We start from the raw sequence: 19,443 nt of genomic DNA on the forward strand, positions 1-19,443 counted from the left end.
GACTGTGGGAGGAAACCCACATAGACACAGGGAGAACGTGCAAACTCCACACAGACAGTCACCTGAGGCGGGAATTGAACCCAGGTCTCTGGTGCTGTGAGGCAGCAATGCTAACTGCTGTGCCACCGTGCCGCCCATGATATATTTAAGATATATGTTAGATATATTTAAAAGGAAGTTGGATGTCACCCTTAAAGAGGTCAAGAGGTTCAGAGAGAAAATGAGAATAGGATACTGAGATTGCATGATCAGCCATGATGGTGCAGACTTGAAGGGCCAAATGGCCTACTCCTGCATATATTTTCTATGTTTCTATGAATTTTACATGAAATTTGACGATGACATACTTCATTCTGAAACTAGCATCTTAAATCTGAGCAAAGGACACTATGCAAATTAGGAACCAGTTGACTATGGTGGCTTGAGAAAATACATAAAGGTTTGACAATAGACAGGCAATGACAAATATTTAAAACTATAACAATTATACACTCCTTGAGGGCACAAAAAGCCAAGGGAAAGGTGAATCAACTATGACTAAAAAACAAGGGCTAGACTGCATTGCTTAGAAGGATGTGAGAAAACTGAGCCTGAGCAATTAAGGACCCAGAAAAGGATGACAAAGAAACTGCTAGAAAGAGATCATAAGAATGCTAGCTAGTGAGAATCAAAGGTTGCTTGTAAAAGTTTTTTCACGTGTTAATAAGGGCAAATGTGAACCTGTTACTGCCAGACACAGTGCAGAACAGGGAAACAGCACATAAACTAAGCAAATACATTCAATCTATTTTCACTGAAGATGATACAGAAAATTGCCAAGAAATATGAGCTAACCAAGGAATTTGTAAAGTGGACAGCATGGTGCTGGAAAAGCATAGCCGGTCAGACAGCATTCAAGGAACAGGAGAATCGAAGTTTCGGGCAAATGTGCCCTTCCTGAAGGGCTTTTGCCCGAAACGTTGATTCTCCTGCTCCTCGGATGCTGCCTGACCTGCTGTGCTTTATCAGCACCATTCTCTTGACTGTAATCTCCAGCATCTACAGTCCTGACTTTCACCTAAGGAACTTGTGAAGGTGAGTAAAAAAGTGCTTGTAAAGCCAATTGGATTGAAGGGCTCACAGAATTCTGAAGCAGGTGGCTAGAGATAGTTGATTGGTGTTTATTTCTCTCACACACCAGCAACCTTGCTCGCTCTCAAACCTGCACCAGTGCCCCTGCTTGCAACACACACACACACACACAGTCTTCTCATCCTCATCCTGACTCAAGACTTCCTTTTCTCATTCTGCCCTGAAAACAATCCACGAGTGTCTTTGCCACCAGCGTCACCACTCACTGTGCAAGCCTTCTTGTTACCACAATGCTGAACAAGCCTAGAGTTGATGGCGTGATAAATCATTTCAACAGGTGCAGACAGATCGAGACAAGAACAATCACCATCTGGTCGTGATCTGAAACAATGCCTTAAATGGGAGAAGTAGCAATAACTTGCCATGGCAATAGCACTCTTAAAAATGGCCCAATCCTGCAGGGCAAATAGAATGTCACTGGGTTGCTTCGTTCAACTGACAAAGCCACAATGGGCAATATGATCACCACTTGTTTCCATGAAAGGCGCATACGGATTTGGGAAGTAACCCATTCAAGGGTTTGACAGGACAAACAGGATTGGAATGCGACTGAGAGATTAAGGGTGGAATACTTGAGCAAATTAAGTTTTTAAAAAACAGGGTAGACAGTAACTTTGGATAGAATATCAGCTAGCACCTGGTCAGAGGAGGAATTCTGCAAGCCAGTCAGTCAGTCATTCAAGTGACAATGCAGTGAAGGAAGAGCAAGCAGGAAAGCATAACTTGGAAGGGGAAAAGGAAGACCCGAAATAGTTAAGAGCCACATTAAGGGGGAAGGCTATTCCATCTTCAGAAAACTCAAATCAGAGACCATTAAAACGATGGTAAGTTGGAATTTTGCTTCTGGGGATATTTGTCGAAGAAATAGTACAAATGAGTGGAATATAGATTCTCAGAAAAAAAACAATAGAGAAAAATAGCTTACCATGGCTACATCATCTAAAATGCTCTGTGGTGAACTGTGTGCCATGACCTGTGAAAATACATCAGTTCAGTCATAAGAGATCAAGCTAAATTCAATTCAAATTTTTAACAATATATTTCTGGAAAACACATTCACTGTTTAGTTAATATTCCAAGGACTCATACTGCCAACAGTTTTCACTGCAGCCTGGATGCAGAATTCATAAAATCAGGCAAAATGTGCATGCTGATAAGGTTTCAGAATTCCTTTTCACTGTAGCTATCAGACTTTTCCTATACAAATTCTTTGCTTCTGTTTTTTTTAAAAACTTACTTGCCCTCCAATTTCCATACTCAGTCATAGAACATAGAAAAATACAGAGCAGTACAGACCCTTTGGCCCTCGATGTTGCGCCGATCCAAGCCCACCTAACCTACACTAGCCCACTATCCTCCATATACCTATCCAATGCCCGTTTAAATGCCCATAAAGAGGGAGAGTCCACCACTGCTACTGGCAGGGCATTCCATGAACTCACGACTCGCTGAGTAAAGAATCTACCCCTAACATCTGTCCTATACCTACCACCCCTTAATTTAAAGCTATGCCCCCTCGTAATAGCTGACTCCATACGCGGAAAAAGGTTCTCATGGCCAACCCTATCTAAACCCCTACTCATCTTGTACACCTCTATCAAGTCACCCATAAACCTTTTCTCCAATGAAAACAGCCCCAAGTGCCTCAGCCTTTCCTCATACAATCTTCCTACCATACCAGGCAACATCCTGGTAAACCTCCTCTGCACCCTCTCCAGTGCCTCCACATCCTTCCTATAGTATGGCGACCAAAACTGCACACAATACTCCAGATGCGGCTGCACCAGAGTCTTATACAACTGCAACAGTCTAGTTCTTAATTCTAATATCAAGCTGATATCTGAGATTCATACCATTTGGTTGCTTTAATGTTCTCTCTTACCATCCAGAGAACTTTGTTTACCACGCCATCCCCCCAATAAAATCTTTGAGACTACAGCTTACTGTCATTAAACTCTTTCCTCATTGAAGATATCCGATTGTTCAGTTTCAGATTTGCTGACCAAACTTTGAATCCAAATCCTGGGATAGACTCCATTGAAGTTGGCCCTCCGCAATTAAGTATTTCATACTTATAAAGCTAACAAACACTGATACAATGATCATTTTTGCCTAAGTGTCTGTCCACTGACACATTGATCTGCCTCATTCTGTAGAAGCAAATGTATCCTCCTCTTTGGGATAGGATAATACAGATCAGTCATTTTTCCTGTGAAATTCCTCATTATAACTATTCCATAATTTTTGTACTGCTCCACAATTTCCTTGTAATCTGCACCTCTGCATCCTCCCACTAGTGGAGATCTGCAGGATACACTATTCTGGTATATTTCTTAATTCTGATTCAATATCTTCTGTCTGCAGCCCCTCAAGGGCATCTCTCTCTCTAGAGCTGTAACGTTATCCATAGTACTGTGCCTCCTCCACTCCATCTTTCCTAAACACCTTCCATATATTTAATCACAGGCCCCTGCCTGTATTGAGACAGGTCTGCATCATCACTGCAAACATCCTATGCCCATGTGGTAATCTGTACCTGCAGTCTTACTTACCAAGCATTGTGTCTTTATATACATATATTGCAAATCCAACTTCGATCTCATTGAATTTGTTCCTACTCTAACCTCAGTAAATACCTATTTTCTCTTCTATGCTGTTAGTTTCTTTCAATCCTTTGCTACCCTGGTTCTGTCCTCCAATTGCTACATTCCGGTCCTCTCTATTTCCACCAATCTTCCCCCGGTTACTTAAAATAATTCCCCAACACTAACAAAGTTCTACTAAAGCTGAAATGCTGTGAGACCCACTTTCCCCAGAACAAGTCCCAATGTTAGTGAGTTTTGAGAAGTTTTGTACCTCAGGTTGAGGTTCGGGATGTACCAGCGAGCAAACTTACACACAAGTCCCAACGTTCCAGGAATCTAAGGCTCTCCCTCCTAAACTAATTACATCCATCATGCATTTATAAGTTGCCTTCCTATAACTTCACATACTAATACATGAAATCAGAGATAAGCTTGAAAGCTCCTTCCATTCAGTTGATTTCCTAACCAGATCAATAACTTGTCTGCAAATCAGAGCTTCAATGTGAGCTAACAGTTTCATAAGAATATCAAATGCCCTCTAGAGGCCCATTCAACTAATCTACTTAGACATTCACCCGTCCACTATTCTTGGCACCCATTCAGAACTTTCAGCCAATTTAATCAGGTACATAACTAATAAGGACTGGCTTTAATTTACACAAACATATTTGTTAAAAATCTTGAAATCACCAACCTTTGAACAAACAAAGTCAACTAGTGTTGCTTCTTCTTCACCAATGTATTCTATTATTTTTTTATTGATCCATGGTCTAATGCGTCGGTCCATTAAGTTCTGTGGTAAAAAAAACAACCCAAATAGTACTATTCAATGGCAATCCAGAATCAGTACAATTGCAATCAACATTAAACAGTACATCCAGATACAATCGAGTGTTGAAGTGTACCCACAACTCTATTAAGCAATGAGTTTATTTTGAGAACGAGTGAGTGTTAAGGAGTTACCAGTAACATTAACTGCTGCAGTTTAATTTCCTGCAGTTACTTAATATAACTGCAGGGTTTATGAAGCCAACACAACCACTAACAAAACTGATTTTACTTCAGAATAAATAATCAACAGGACAGGCCTCCTGAACAATATGATTTTCAATAAAAAGTTAGTTGTCTTTGACTGATGTGGACACAGTTGGTCAAAAGAACCTTCTCCCGTGTTGCAGATCTCTATGACTCTAAGAATCAGCTGGGCAGAACTATATAAAACGCACAGCAACAGGCCAAAAAAGCAGAGCACCCAGATGTGTTCAGCATTAACTCCTCTCACCTAACTCATCTTAACCTCCTATTCCCTTTTCCACCAAAGAAATGGTTGCCCTAAAATGAAACTGATGAATCAAAACAAGAAAGTGGAGAAATTCAGGACTAGCATAACCTGTGACGAAAGAAACAGGATTAACGTTTTGAGTCCAATGAATCTTCTTCAGAACTGGACTTGAAATATTAGCTCCTTCAGCAATTTTTGTTTCAGATTCCCAACATTGCAGTTTTGTTTCATTTTACTGATTCAATTATGTTTGCCACAGTTCAGTTTCTCCTGGATTCTTCATTGAATTTATGAGATAACATACCTTCAGCTCCACTTCTCTTCCCCCTCTGATACAAGTGTTATCAGACCAACTTGCACCACAGATTGAGGTGTAGTTTTCTCAAGTGAAACGCTGGGAAAATCAGAGCCATCTGTACTTCAGGCCCTACCATATACTCTAGATGCTCACCAGTGTTTCCACCGTTTCTCACCAGCCATTGTTTCAGGTTGGAATAGATTTAAGGATCGGCGACTTTGGTGTCCTAATGAACACCAGATTGCAAGGATCACCCACTCACCCCTCCATCACAACCTCCGCTGAAATCCATTTTCCAGTGTGACAGCTGTTTCTCTGCCATCTCACATTATGAGAAACCGCTATAGAAATCGCACTGTAGAAGACTGCGCTATGGAAAATCCGCTATACCCGTTCAGCAGAAAGTTTGCATTATGCAAACACTGCCTAAGCCAATTTGTACATTGTAGAAGAACTACCTGCACGTCACTGTCTTCGGGTTGGACTATCCCAATGCTCAACTTGTTGAGTTTTCGTCTTTCACAAACTGCATGCCAGCAAAAATGTTGTGCCTGTACGCAAGTCCCAGCGATCACTTCTGTGATAACTGGCATACACAGCTTCCACTTGCCCAATTCCTAAAGTATCTAGTTCTTTTTTTGTGTATGTTTAATACTCTTCAAGCCCTTATGCTCTCATTCCTGCTTACTTCTCTTGCCCCTCAACTGCCCAAGAGCTCTGTACCACTAATACGAACAGACCACAATCAGGAGTCATGCCCCATGATATCAAAGTCCCAGGTTCTGCTCCTGATAAATTGTTGCCTCTTCAACTTCCTCACCTGCTTAAAAAACTTTTAATCATCACTCCAATATTAACTTTTATTTTTGCCCAATTTGACTTCAAAGAGCCACCTCAAAATGTCCAGTTGAATATTCTAGAAGATATTTGACTGAAAATGTAGTTTAGCTTATTTAATACTCATTCAGTTTCAAGCCGGGAAGCTTCATTTTAACTCAGTGCAATCAGTGCACAAATCTTTTTAAAAAGTTCCAGGACGCAGATCCACATTTTCACTCAGCAGTTAAATTAGCCAAGACCTGCATGCCAGGTTTTGTTGATACGCCTCCATTAGTTTCTGAAATATATTGTTATCAGACAGTTGCGGAAGTAATAAAAGCCACACTAACAGCCAGAGGTGGAAACCTTAAATCAATATACTTCTACCCAAACAAGAGATACAATGCTAGTCGGAATCCCACTACTGCCACCTCAGCAGGGATAAGCTACTCAGACAGGCCAAGGCTGCATTTTGGAATTTTCTGTCAGTATGGATAAATTCATCAAGCTAAGCATTCCCAGGTAATACGGTAAACTGGCTGAGCAGAAATTCAGTTTTGGAGCCATGGTTTCCAATTCAACAACCTTCCAATAAGATACCTGACTCATTTGTTCACGTTCAAGATCTCAACCTGATTCATTGACTTATTATTTATATAACAGTGGGTTTGTTCCTTTCATAGATCATAGAATCCCTACAGAGTGGAAACAAGCCCTTCTGTCCAACATGTCCACACCGACCCTCCAAAAGAGTAACCCACCCAGATCTATTCCCCTGTCCTGTTACTCTAATTTACCCCTGACTAATGCACTTAACCTACATATCCCTGAACACAATGGGCAATTTAGCGTGGCCAGTGCACCTAAGCTGTACATTTTTGGATTGTGGGAGGAAACCGGAGTGCACGGAGGAAACCCACGCAGACACAGAGATTGTGCAAACTCCACACAGTCACCCAAGGCTGGAATCGAACCTGGGTCACTGGCACGGAGGCAGCAGTGCTAATCACTGAGCTACCCTGTCACCCAAGAATTCCTTTAATCGGTCTGGCAGAAAGAGCAGGCATTAAATGAACAAGGACTCTACTTATACATCAATGACAAAACAGTGCAATGTACATTTCTCCTGACAAGCAACCCCAGTATGCTGGAAAATAGACAGGTTACTAAAATGCATATCAGCTACAAGCCTTCACAAAAAAAAACAGAAGTTTACCGTGTCCACAATCGACCAGTCAAGAGGATACGCAAAGAGCTCTGGTTTAGCTGTTGGGATTTTCTCAATCAGATTTTTTATATGTTTCCGTTTTTCTTCTGTATTTACATTTCCTTTAGAAGCACCTTTCTCATCCTCTGAATAATCCAATGGGACAAGTTTCCGCTTACGAGGAACTTCATCACTGTCTTCATCATCAAACTTATTGAAAACACTATCTACTGGAAGTTTCTTTCTTTTGACTGAAATTGTCTGACTTGGACTACTGGAGCCACCTGAGCAGAAAATTGGAAAGAAGTTTCAGTTTCACACATCAATTTACTGCTGACCGGGATCATATGAAGGATCATATTTACCATTAATCAAAGACTGAGTGTCAAATTGTGTGTTGAACATTAATTAGTCTGCCAACTGCTTGGTGACCTGTAACTTGTGTGCACACCTTCCTGCTCATCAAGCTTTCGGATACCTGAAAATTAAACAGTTTTTACTCTAAAGGTTTGGAGTCAGCCATCACGTCCTCATTCCTCAGCATAAGCATAATGCAATGCTAAGTCTCCTCCACACTTGGACTGTATCTGAGCAGGATCTTCGGTGCACACATTCTTATGTATCATAACAAACATTGTTGTGGCCTTTTTAGCTAACAAAGTGAGCTCATGGCCAACAGTAACCATCCAAAAGATTGCCATCTCGTTTGCTTGTGCTCAAGTCAAATTTGGGTTGCGACAGTGAAAAAAAGTGCATGTTGCTAAACATGTTTTGAATGAGAATGTCAATTTCATGACAAAGTAACCCATTACCAACAGCATTAGTTCTATAGTGTTAATTTATAACGCCTAACCTAATTTGAGACTCAGGCCTATTTTAGGCCGCTGCTCCTCTTGCTGTTGGTCTGGAGAGTTCTCATGTGGAATGATAATGCCACAGGGAGACTCGTCTGCTGGTGTATTAGGTGTAGCATTACCACTTGCTGATGAAACAGAAGGGACAGAACAAATTGGACGCAACGTGGGCTTAAGGCAGGGTTTCTGTTCTGGCTCTTCCTCCTCCTCTTCTCGTCGTTCCTCTTTCTCCGGCTTCTCCTCCTCCTCCTCCTCCTCTTCTGATTCTGGCTCCTGCTTGATTGGTTGCTGCCGCCGCCGTTCTGCTTCCTGCTCCATCTATTCACAACAAGATAATAACATGAAACAAGACTGAGTTATTGGCCAGTAAGCCAATCGCCCTCTTCCCTACCAACTAAAAAAAAAGTCAGGAAATGAGAAACTAAGAAAAATCACATTCACCAGCAATGTGGCACTGAATAAACTGCTGGAGATGCGAAGGGAATGGATCCTGACAAACTTCATTCTAGCATGTTACTAGATGTGGCTAGTGATATACATTGATTTTAACACTCCCAAATTCCCTTGATTTTGGGAAGGTAACACTAGATTGGAAGATAGCATATGCTGACTCCTCCAAGGCAACATATTTAAAAAAAAAGTCACAATATTGCTCACAATATTCTAAATGCGCTCTGACGACATCCCAATATACAGCCTCAGCAGTATGCTTGCCCACATACTCAAGCCCTCTTGAAATAATGCTAACATTGCATTTGCCTTCCTAACTACCAACTGTACCTGTATGTCCACATTAAAAAAAATCTTCAACTTCAGATTTCCAAGTCCCTTTGTGTTTCAGATTTCTAAAGCCTTCCACCATTAAGAAAATAGTCTACGCTTCTATTCTTTCTACTGAAGTGCATAGCCTCACTTTCCCATGTGGCAACCCTTCTACCACTTAAAAATCTGCCTTTCAGGGAGGAGAGCGCGGCGTGCTGTAGAGATCAGTGCTTGTACCTCAACTTTTAATGTAACTTATGGTAACCAAATTTGATGTCATTACGAAAGTACTGGAATGGAAAGTTCAGGAAAAAAGACAAGTTATGAGTGGGTAAAGGTGGCAAATAAGAGTATAATAACGATAAAATGTAAAATTGCCCATATTGGCAGGAAGAATAGTATCTAAATGGTGAGAGATTGCAAGCTAAAATTTTTAGAGGAACCTGCGTATTCTCTTGCATAAAGCCAAAAAGATTAGCATGCACATACAGCAAGCAATTAGCAAAACTAATGAAATGAAACAATTTGACAGTGAAATAGAGTACAGAAGTGAAGAGATTATGCTTCAGTTATACTACACAGAGACCACAACAAGAGCATTGGTCTCCTTATTTAAAGGACCTGCAAGTGAGTTGAAGATAGTTCAGAGAAGATTTATGGGACAAATACTTGGAAACAGCAGGTTGGATTAGAAAGGCTATGCTTGTAACTGTTAGAGTTGACTAAATGCTGACTTGATTGAAGCATACAACATCCTGAGGGACCTTCACAGAACACATGTGATGATGTTCTGGGAGAATCTAGAACTAGAGGCTGTTGTTTTAAAATCAGTGGCTACCCAGTTAAAACAAATTAAAAGAATTCTCCATCTCAGAAGGTCATAAGTCTTGGAATTTTTCCTGAGAAGTGGTGGAAGTAAAGTTCGCGATAAAAAAAGAAAGAGGCAAACAGATTCGTTAACCAAAAGGGCGAAAGATTATCCAGGAGAGGCAGGAACGTGGATTTCAAGGTTATAATCAGATTAGCCATGACCTCGTTCAATGGTGGAGCAAGCGTGAGGGAGTGAATGGCATATACTTTCTTTGTGTGCTTTCAAATCAATATTCCAAACAATGCAAGACTACTAGAGATTTACTGTTTTACACCTTCATTAAAATGACATGTCCGCAGTCATGTGCAATTATTACTGACAATTACACTTCAAGAATATACGAGATCAAGCAGTGACTGATATGCAATGACCTACCCTCTGAAGCTCTGCATCTGGGTCAGGATGCCCTTCTGCCAGCAAACGCTGCCGAATCTCCTCGTGCTCCTCCTTCTCTCGTTTGCGGTCCCTTTCGTCAGCTTCTATTTCTTTTTCTCGATCTCTCAGACGCTTCTGCAAAGCGCTCCCTCTAAAGTTAAACAAGAAGATCATTTCATAGAACACAGGCATATGACAATAAACTGTAAACAGGTATTGCAGAAAGACCTCAAATTACCTGTAATACTTTGGATCATCTCTGTCATCATCATAATCTTCCAAAAACTCTTTCAGTCTTTTTGCTTCTTTTGCCTATGCAGTGAAAGTCAATTATTAGCAAGACTTTTATGGTTCTTAATGTTTAACAAGTAAAATCGAACCTCTAACTTTAAAAACAGTGTTATTTCCTTCCTCCATTCCAGCACTGCACTTCAGTATTATGAACAACAGCACTCTGACAGTCTGGTCCCTCGTCTGCAGTACTTGCATCGGAGTCAAAAAGTGTGGTGCTGGAAAAGCACACTAGTCAGGCAACATCCAAGCAGCAGGAGAGTTCATCGGGTAGAGCTTTTGCTCGAAATGTTGACTCTCCTGCTCCTTGGATACTGCCTGACCAGCTGCTTTTTGAGCACCACATTTTTTGACTCTCATCTCCAGCATCTGCAGTCCTCAATTTCTCCTAGTGCTAGCATCGGAAGCCAGTAGAAGACAGAAGCCATAGAAGAATGCCTGAGATTGATCTCTCCTAGCCTTTCAGTCTCACTATCTCCAACTCAGCATGATGGCTGAGCAAAGGGACCGCCTTGAGGAATGCATTAATCACTATCACTGCTGGGTGAGTAAGCTCAACACAAAAGTGAAATCAAAAACTTCCTTTCTACAGTTAAAAATCAACACAAGGTAATAGTCCAACAGGTTTATTTTGAAGCGCTGCTTCTTCATCAGGTGGTTGTGGAGCAGAATCATACGACCCAATTTATAGCAACAGGATTGCAGTGCCATTGAAATGAAATGTGAAACAAATTTAGGTGGTCTTTCATCTTTTACAGTGATCATGTTAGTTTTGGTTTCTTTGTACGTAAATCTCAGAACTTTTTAAAAGTTACATTCTCAAGGTAGCTTTTAACAATAGGCGCCATCTCAGCTCAGATAACCGATTGAAGGTGAGAAGTTAATGTTAGGTCAGACTGATTCAGTGTGACTTACAGAATTTTACATGGATTTATACAGTTTTGGAGCAAAATAAAATGTAATTCTGCAAGTACAAATTCACCTCACAAACATACACGCATGCATGCATGCAGGGGAGACCAAGTGTGTGCATGTGCAGGGGTGAGTGTCTGTGAGAGGGTGAGTGTGTGTGAGGGGGCGTACGTGTGAGCGTATGAGAGAAAGGTTGTGTATGAGGGAGGGTAATGTGGATGTGTAGGAGTGTGTGCACGCACGTGGCCACACACAGGCTTGTGTGAGAGAGCGTATAGTGCAGTGGGGTCACCTGTCGTGAACCTGACATGAACCCAAGGCCCCAGTTGAGGCCATCCCCACAGGTATCAAACTTGGCTATCAGCCTCTGCTCGACCACTGTGTTGTTGCCTATCCCAAAGTCCACCTTGGAGGATGGTCAATCAGAGGTCAGAGGCTGAATGTTCCGGATTGCTGATGTGTTCCCCAACTGGGAGGCGTGGGGAAGGTGCACCTCACTCCACCGCAAACCCACGGATAACCTCACAATGCTATGCTTCTCTAGTTTCCACCCTAAACATATTAAAACAGCCATTCCCTACAAACAAGTGCTACGTATACACAGGATCTGGTCAGATGAGGAAAAATGCGATGGACACTTGGAAGTAGTCAAGGATGCCCTCATTGAAATGGGGTAGGATGCTCACTTCATTGACCGTCAGTTCCGACGTGCTACCTTAACCGGTATCTTAGATTCTCGTTGCACAACAGGTGACCCCGCTGCACTATACACACTCACACAACAGCTCTCTCGCATAAGCTCACACATGCATCCCACACACTCACACCCACCCTTTTACAGGCTTATATCACATTACACACCCACATATTCACTCGGTCTCCCCTGCACGCACACGTACAAGTTTTTGGGGTGAATTTGTATTTGCAGAAGTACATTTTATTTTGCTCCAAAACTGTATAAATCCATGTAAAATTCTCTAAGTTACACTTTAGAAATAGAATCAGTCGGACCTAACAGTGGAATACGGACAGACTTTAACTTCACACTTTCAATGCATTATCTGAGCTGAGATGGCATCTATTGTCAAAAGCTACCTTGAGAATCTAACTTTAAAAAAGTTTGGGATTTACACATGAAGGAACCAAAACTAACATGATCATTCAAAGATGGAAGACTCAAGCTAAATTTGTTTAACATTACATTCCATGACACTACAATCCTGTTGCTATAAATTCTGTATCATATGATTCCACTCTACAACCACCTGAAGCAGCAGCAGTGCTCGGAAAGCTAGTACCTCCAAATAAATCTGTCGGACTATAACCTCCAACATCAGTACCTCTAAATACTTTCTTTCTAAATGGCTCAATGTCATATAAGTAAGCAAACTATAAATCATCTTATCAATGGTTTTTGTTAGAACCTTGGTTGATTGTTCATTATTTTTGATTCATATTTTTCTCAAGTTTATTTTGAAGCTGAGAATTGAGAGCTGAAAATGACCTTTGGACTGTGAGTAGCAAAAAACAAACAAGCTGTTGCAGATTCTTTGACACCAGGGAAAAGCAGTATGATTAACCGGACAGATCTTTGACCATTGACAATGTCTGTATCTGGGAGTTGGTAATAAAAGCCTGGAAAGGAAGATGATGGTCAAACAGACAGGGTCGGAGGAGCTGGCTTTTTGAACTGGGGCTTTGGACTGTGCTTCAGGGAAGAGGGGTTTGGTTGTTGATGCTACAGAATGAAAATTTGGACAAACTCCCTGCCTAACCACGTACTAGCAGCTACTGTAAGTTCAATGAAAAAAAAACTAAATCTTAGGTGTCTAGAATTACAGATTCTGGGATTGATTATTCAACAAGTCTGGTTAGGAAGCATGGGGGTCAATTTTGAGGGTCCTTGAAGTTTTATTGATACTGTATTACAAATACAAGATATTTTTATTCAACCTGTTCAAGTGGGACTTGAAAATGGGTCTCCTGGCTTAGAGGCAGGGATACTCCCATCACACCACAAGAGCTCTCTGTGCTGCAAATATGAAGGTAGAAAAGCTGATTCAGCTGTCTGCATCCATGTCATAATACTTGTACAGCTCAAAAATAGCTGCAAATAGTTGAATTTGTCTATTCTTTTTGCACAAAGGCTCCAACTAACAGCATTGGAAGTGTAACACTATAAGCAGTTCTAAGATTGCAAACACTTAATATTAGTAGTCACTTGATAGACAGGAAGTGAGTTACGGATGAAAAAAGTTACATCAAACCTTTCACTTTGCACTCAGCAGAACAAAATCACAAGAATAGCAAATCTCAAAGGGAATACCAACATATACTGCATGAGAAGAGGTGCCTTATTGGTTGGCAAGTGAGCTCTGATCAGCAGCAGCATTGCTGGAGATAATGCGCCAGGAAATGACCCCCCCACTTCGAACATTCTGTCCCAAACCCTCCTTTCACCCTCCACCCACAAATGCATCGCCGTTCAAAATCACACTTCAAGTCATCGAGATGTACAGCACGGAAACAGATCCTTCGGTCCAAATTGTCCATGCCGCTCAGATATCCTAACCTAATCTGGTCTCATTTGCCTGTACTTGACCCATATCCTCAAAACACTTCCTATTCATGTACCCATCCAGATGACTTTTAAATGTTGCAATAGTACCAACCCCCACCACTTCCTCTGGCTCCTCATTCCATACAAATACCATCCTCTGTGTGAAAAAGCTGCCCCTTAGGTCCCTTTGATATCTTTCCCTTCCGACCCTAAATAGCAAATCTCAAAGTACTGGACACTCTCTCTCCCCCCACCACCAGGGAAAAGACTTTGCCTATTTATCCTATCCACGCCCTTCATGATTCTGTAAACCTCTATGAAGTCACCCCTCAGCCTCCAACGCTCCAGGGAAAACAGCCCCAGCCTATTCAGCCTCTCCCTTTTGCTCAAATCCTCCAAACCTGGCAACATCCTTGAAAATCTTTTCTGAACCCTTTCAAGTTTCACAACATCCTTCCAACAGGAAGGAGACCAGGATTTCACTCAACATCCCAACAGTGGCCTAACCAACACCCTGTACAGCCGCAACATGACCTCCCAACTCCTGTACTCAATACTCTGACCAATAAAGGAAAGCATACCAAACGCCTTCTTCACCATCCTGCGACTCTACTTTCAAGGAACTATGTACCTGCACTCCAAGGTCTCTTCGCTCAGCAACACTCCCTAGGACCTTACTATTCAGTGTATAAGTCCTCCCAAGATTGCCTTTTCCAATCACATGTATCTAAAGTAAACTCCATCTGACACTCCTCAGTCCCTCTGATCAAGATCCCGTTGTAATGAGGTAATAGTCTTTGCTGTCCACTATACTCCAATTTTGGTGTCACCTGCAAGCTTACTAACTTCTCAATAAAATTGCAGTGTAGTCTTCACATATGATGTCTCAAATCAAGTGCATGCTTGTTTCTGGCTTAGCATGCACTGTCTAACCAAAAATTGCTCACTATTGTTATGCTCCACACAACAAGGATTGAATGCTGGGGGGTGGGGTGATAACAACCATTCACTGGTCTTTCTCGCAATCTCTCAGATTTGCTGCTGATTTTTGCTTCACTCAACTTGTGACCTGCACTTCACTTAATTTTTGTCTGCATCCTGCAGCACGGTCGCACAGTGGTTAGCACTGCTGCCTCGCACTGCCAGGGACCCTGGTTTGATTCTGGTCTCAGGCAACTGCATGTGTGAAGTATGCACATTTTCCCCACATCCTCTGGGTGCTCCGGTTTCCCCTCTCAGTCCAAAGATGTGCAGTCTACGTGAACTGGTTATGCTAAATTGCCCACAGTGTTCAGGGATGTGGAGGTTAGGTGCATTAGTCAGGGGTTAATGTACAGTAAGACAGTAGAGGAATGGGTCAGTGTGGACTTGTTGGGTCCACATGGCCTGTTTGCACATGGCAGAAATTCTATGATTTCCCTTTCATTTTGGGAAGGACAACTTGCAGCATAATCTGTCAGGAAGATATTCAGTATTAAAACCTGGATTTCTTTTATGTGAAGGCCTAACAATCACTCTACCTTTGCTCATTATTACTGTACTACATGCACTCCCAATCCTAACAACCACGTTTCCAGATATTTCCCTCATCGCCCTGTAATCCTTTAAAACACATTACAATTGCTTTGTCATCTGCTGCCCAATTCCAGCACATTTTTTTGACTCCTTGCTTGTTGTACTCACCAAAAGGTAGTCAGTGTCCACCTATCACCTGCTCACATCACTTTTTTATTCTCCATTAACTTGAAGACTGCTGCCCCATCTGGTCCAGTTTGGCATCATTTGCACAATATTTCTAAACTAGTGGTGGGGCTCTTTCACAGGGACTGAGCGCCAAATCAAGGACAGAAATAGAATCATTTTTGGGCAGCGAAGTGAGGTCATATGATGTCAATAACCTGATCCCTTTCACATCACACTTACCATTTCTCGCCTTCTTTCTTCCTCCCGTTCAGCTTCTTTCTCATAGTCTCTTGCTTTCTTCCGTTCCCTTATTTCCCAATTTTTAAGACGCTGAATCAAAAAGCCAAAAAGTAATCAAAATAGTTTGAAATAGTGAAGTTCAGAATTCATACTGTAAAACAATCAAGTCAGAGGAGGGAGTGCAGCTGAATTAATTTTCAAGGGAGCAATGCAAGACTGGATAGTCTTGACTTTAATGCCAGGAATATCACAGGTAAAATGGCTGAGTTAAGGGTGATGACTGGTGCATGGAAGTGAGATATAGTAGCAACAGAGATGTGGTTGAAGGAGGGGCTAGATTGGCAACTGAACATTCCAGGGTATAGAATCTACAACCAAGACAAAAGAGGTGGGGAAAAAAGGGGAGGGGACATTGTATTATTGTATTATTAGTTAAGGAGATAGTTAGTGTAGTAAAGAAGGACAACACCTTGGAGGGAGCATCAAAAAGTGCCCAACGTGTTTCAGCTAGGGTGACAGAAAGGAGTAACAAGCCAGCGCACCATGGATAACCAGAGATATTCAGATGTAATGAGAAAAATAAATCAGGCTTTTTGCAGGTATAAGGGGAACACATGAGTACAGGCAGTACAGAAAACGGACAGTGGAGCTTAAGAAAGCAATTAGACAAGCAAAGAAGGGATAAGAGAAAGTTCAGACTGGTAAAAACAGGGAACACCCAAGATATTCTACAAGTATGGCGGCACGGTGGCACAGTGGTTAGCACTGCTGCCTCACAGCGCCTGAGACCCGGGTTCAATTCCCGCCTCAGGCGACTGACTGTGTGGAGTTTGCAAGTTCTCCCCGTGTCTGCGTGGGTTTCCTCCGGGTGCTCCGGTTTCCTCCCACAGTCACAAAGATGTGCAGGTCAGGTGAATTGGCCATGCTAAATTGCCCATAGTGTTAGGTAAGGGGTAAATGTAGATGTAGGGGTATGGGTGGGTTACGCTTCGGCGGGGCGGTGTGGACTTGTTGGGCCGAAGGGCCTGTTTCCACACTGTAAGTAATCTAATCTAAAAAAAAAGTATATCAATAGGAAAAGAACTAGGGAAAGAGTAGGACCTATTAGCGACCAATTATGGGTAATGCCTAGGAACACTGGTAGAGTATTGAACTAATACTTCACTAGAGAATAGGTGTTTAGGTATGGAACCCAAGGAGATGCTGGAGAAAACTCATTCAGGGTATGGCAAAGTATTGAAGGTGTTAGCAGGCTTAAAACTGAGCATATCTCCTTGTCTGGATGAAATGTGTCCCAGACTGTTGTGGGAGGGAAGTTGGGAAATAGCAGGGGTACGGAACCCAAATTTATAATGCCTGTCTAGCCATGGGAGAGGTGCCAGAGGACTGGGGTTTATTTGGTTCCAATATTTGAGAAGGGTTTAGAGATAGACTAACAACAATGGTAGGGGAAATTTTAGGAAAAAATTCTCAAGGTGAGCATTTATTTTCACTTGGAGGGGTTCGGCTTGATCACAGCTTTGTCAGAGAGAAATCAGACCTAACAAATTTGATTGGATTTTTTGAGGTGAACAGGCATGTAGATGAGGATAGTGCAGTTGATGTAGTTTATATAGAGTTCAGCTAGGTCTCACACAGGAAACTTTTCAAAAAGGCAAATTCACATGAAATACAGGGTGACTTGATCAAGTGGATTCAAAATTGGCTCAGTGGTAGGAAACAGAGAGGATGATGACAGAAGGCTGTTTTTGTGACTGAAAGCCAGTAGCATACCACAGGGTTCTGTGCTGGGTTACCTGTTACTAATTAACATAATATCTGGTCAGCATGTATGAGTTAGACCGAAGGGTCTATTTCCGTGCTGTACATCTCTATGAGTGGGGTTGGTTGGGGGAAGGGGTTGGTGTTGCCAGAGTATGCTTGCAGACAGAGATAGTTCAGATACTTAAGTGAGGTTGAGTGTCTTCAATTAACAGCCATGACAACAGGAAATACTGTAGAACAAAGGGACCTTGACTTGTTTGTCCATAGATCTGAAGGTGGAAGGGCATGTTAGTAGGGTGGTGAAAAAGGCATATGGGATACTTGCCTCCTTCAATCGAGGCACAGATCACAAAATCCAGGAAGTCATGTTGGAGTCGCATCAAACTTTGGCGAGACCACAACAGGAGTACTATATGCAATCCTGGTCACCAATTACAGGAAAAATGTGATTGCACAGGAGACGAAAAATGGAATAGACTTGGGTTGTTTTCATTTGAGCAGAGCAGATTAAGGGGCAATCTGATGTGTACAAGATTATGAGGGGCATGGACAGAGTGGATAAGGAGCAGCTGTTTCCCTTAGTTGAAGGGTCAGTCAAGAGGGTTCAAGGTGAGGGGTGAAACTTTAGTGGGCAGATATAAGGGATAATCTTTTTACCCAGAAGGTAGTGACAGTCTGAAATGCGCTGCCTGGAAGGATGATAGAGGCAAGTTGCCTCATATCTCTTAAAAAGGTATTTGGATGAGCAATTGGTACATCGTAACACTCAGTTATGAGCCAGTATGGTAAATGGGATGAGATTGAAGGTTAAGTGCTAATATGTCGATGCAGACTCCATAGACCAAAGGGTTTCTTTTACGCTATGTGACTATGAAATTAATTGGTATAAGGCAAGTGCGCTCGAGCATGCTGTACATATCCTTAACTGACTCAGCCATGCTTTGGCAGAAACAAACCATGAATGCAAAATTGAAGAAAAGGGTGGGCATTGTGTGTCAACTTTTGTTCTGTTCTGGAACGAAGGAGGACTCCAAGAAAACCAACTATTTCCAAGATCCAATACAGCACAACCAAACAACGCGAACCCAACACTCAAACGAAGGAAAAATACTATGTATACTGAAAATCTGAAACAAACATAATGCTGGAGAAGCCCAGCAGGTCAGCAGCCTATGTGGTGGGAGAAACAGATTTGAAGATTGAGGAGTCATTACAGATTTGGAACTCGCTCAGTTTCTCCCTCCAGCTTTCTGATTATTCCTACAATTTCGCCTAAAATCTAAATTTTTACTACACTAAGGCCAATTTGTAATTTTCACTAAAGACTTCCTTTGGCCTTTCAAAAGTTACCTCTTGGTAAGCGTTCTCCTTCTCACGAAGCTTCCGCTCAAGTTTCCGACGTTCATACATTTCTTCCTCATCTTCTTCTCGGTCCCTTTTCTTCTCCTTTTCTCGACTTTTCTCTCTGCAAACATCAATGAAACAGTTTTGGCTGTACAGACTCGACAGGTGAAATTGCTCTACTGTATTCTACGAAACAATGATTCTAATATAAGCAACTGATTTTAACAGGTTCTCCTTTAAAATACTATGATAATAAAACAGAGTTCTTTTGACAGCCCTCATGGTCAAAAAACCTGAAACATTCATTACAGGAGATGACAAACAGCATCAAATTATAAACAGCAGGAAGGAAAACTCAACTAAGTCCAGACAAGCTTCTTGTTTCCCCTTCATTCCCCCTGAGGTTTTATTGGTATATCCAATGATACAGCTTGTCTGCACAACATGAACTTGCTCCCAAATTAC

At 41.8% G+C, this 19,443-nt stretch overlaps 1 protein-coding gene across 4 annotated transcripts in view; it reads right to left on the reverse strand.

Moving 5' to 3' along the window:
* Positions 1-19,443, reverse strand: part of LOC140476596 (RNA-binding protein 25-like) — a 93,757-nt gene that overhangs the window by 5,054 nt on the left and 69,260 nt on the right. For all 4 annotated transcript variants that reach the window (XM_072569431.1, XM_072569432.1, XM_072569429.1 and 1 more), the window contains 8 exons: positions 18,985-19,099; positions 15,871-15,960; positions 10,423-10,496; positions 10,185-10,335; positions 8,176-8,494; positions 7,332-7,606; positions 4,411-4,509; positions 2,057-2,104 (listed from right to left, as the gene is read on the reverse strand). In XM_072569431.1, the coding sequence (XP_072425532.1) occupies positions 2,057-2,104; positions 4,411-4,509; positions 7,332-7,606; positions 8,176-8,494; positions 10,185-10,335; positions 10,423-10,496; positions 15,871-15,960; positions 18,985-19,099 (1,171 nt within the window). The remainder of the gene's footprint in view (positions 1-2,056; positions 2,105-4,410; positions 4,510-7,331; positions 7,607-8,175; positions 8,495-10,184; positions 10,336-10,422; positions 10,497-15,870; positions 15,961-18,984; positions 19,100-19,443) is intronic.

This window comes from Chiloscyllium punctatum, chromosome 4 (genome assembly GCF_047496795.1).
Source record: "Chiloscyllium punctatum isolate Juve2018m chromosome 4, sChiPun1.3, whole genome shotgun sequence".
NCBI classification, from domain to species: Eukaryota; Metazoa; Chordata; class Chondrichthyes; order Orectolobiformes; family Hemiscylliidae; genus Chiloscyllium; species Chiloscyllium punctatum.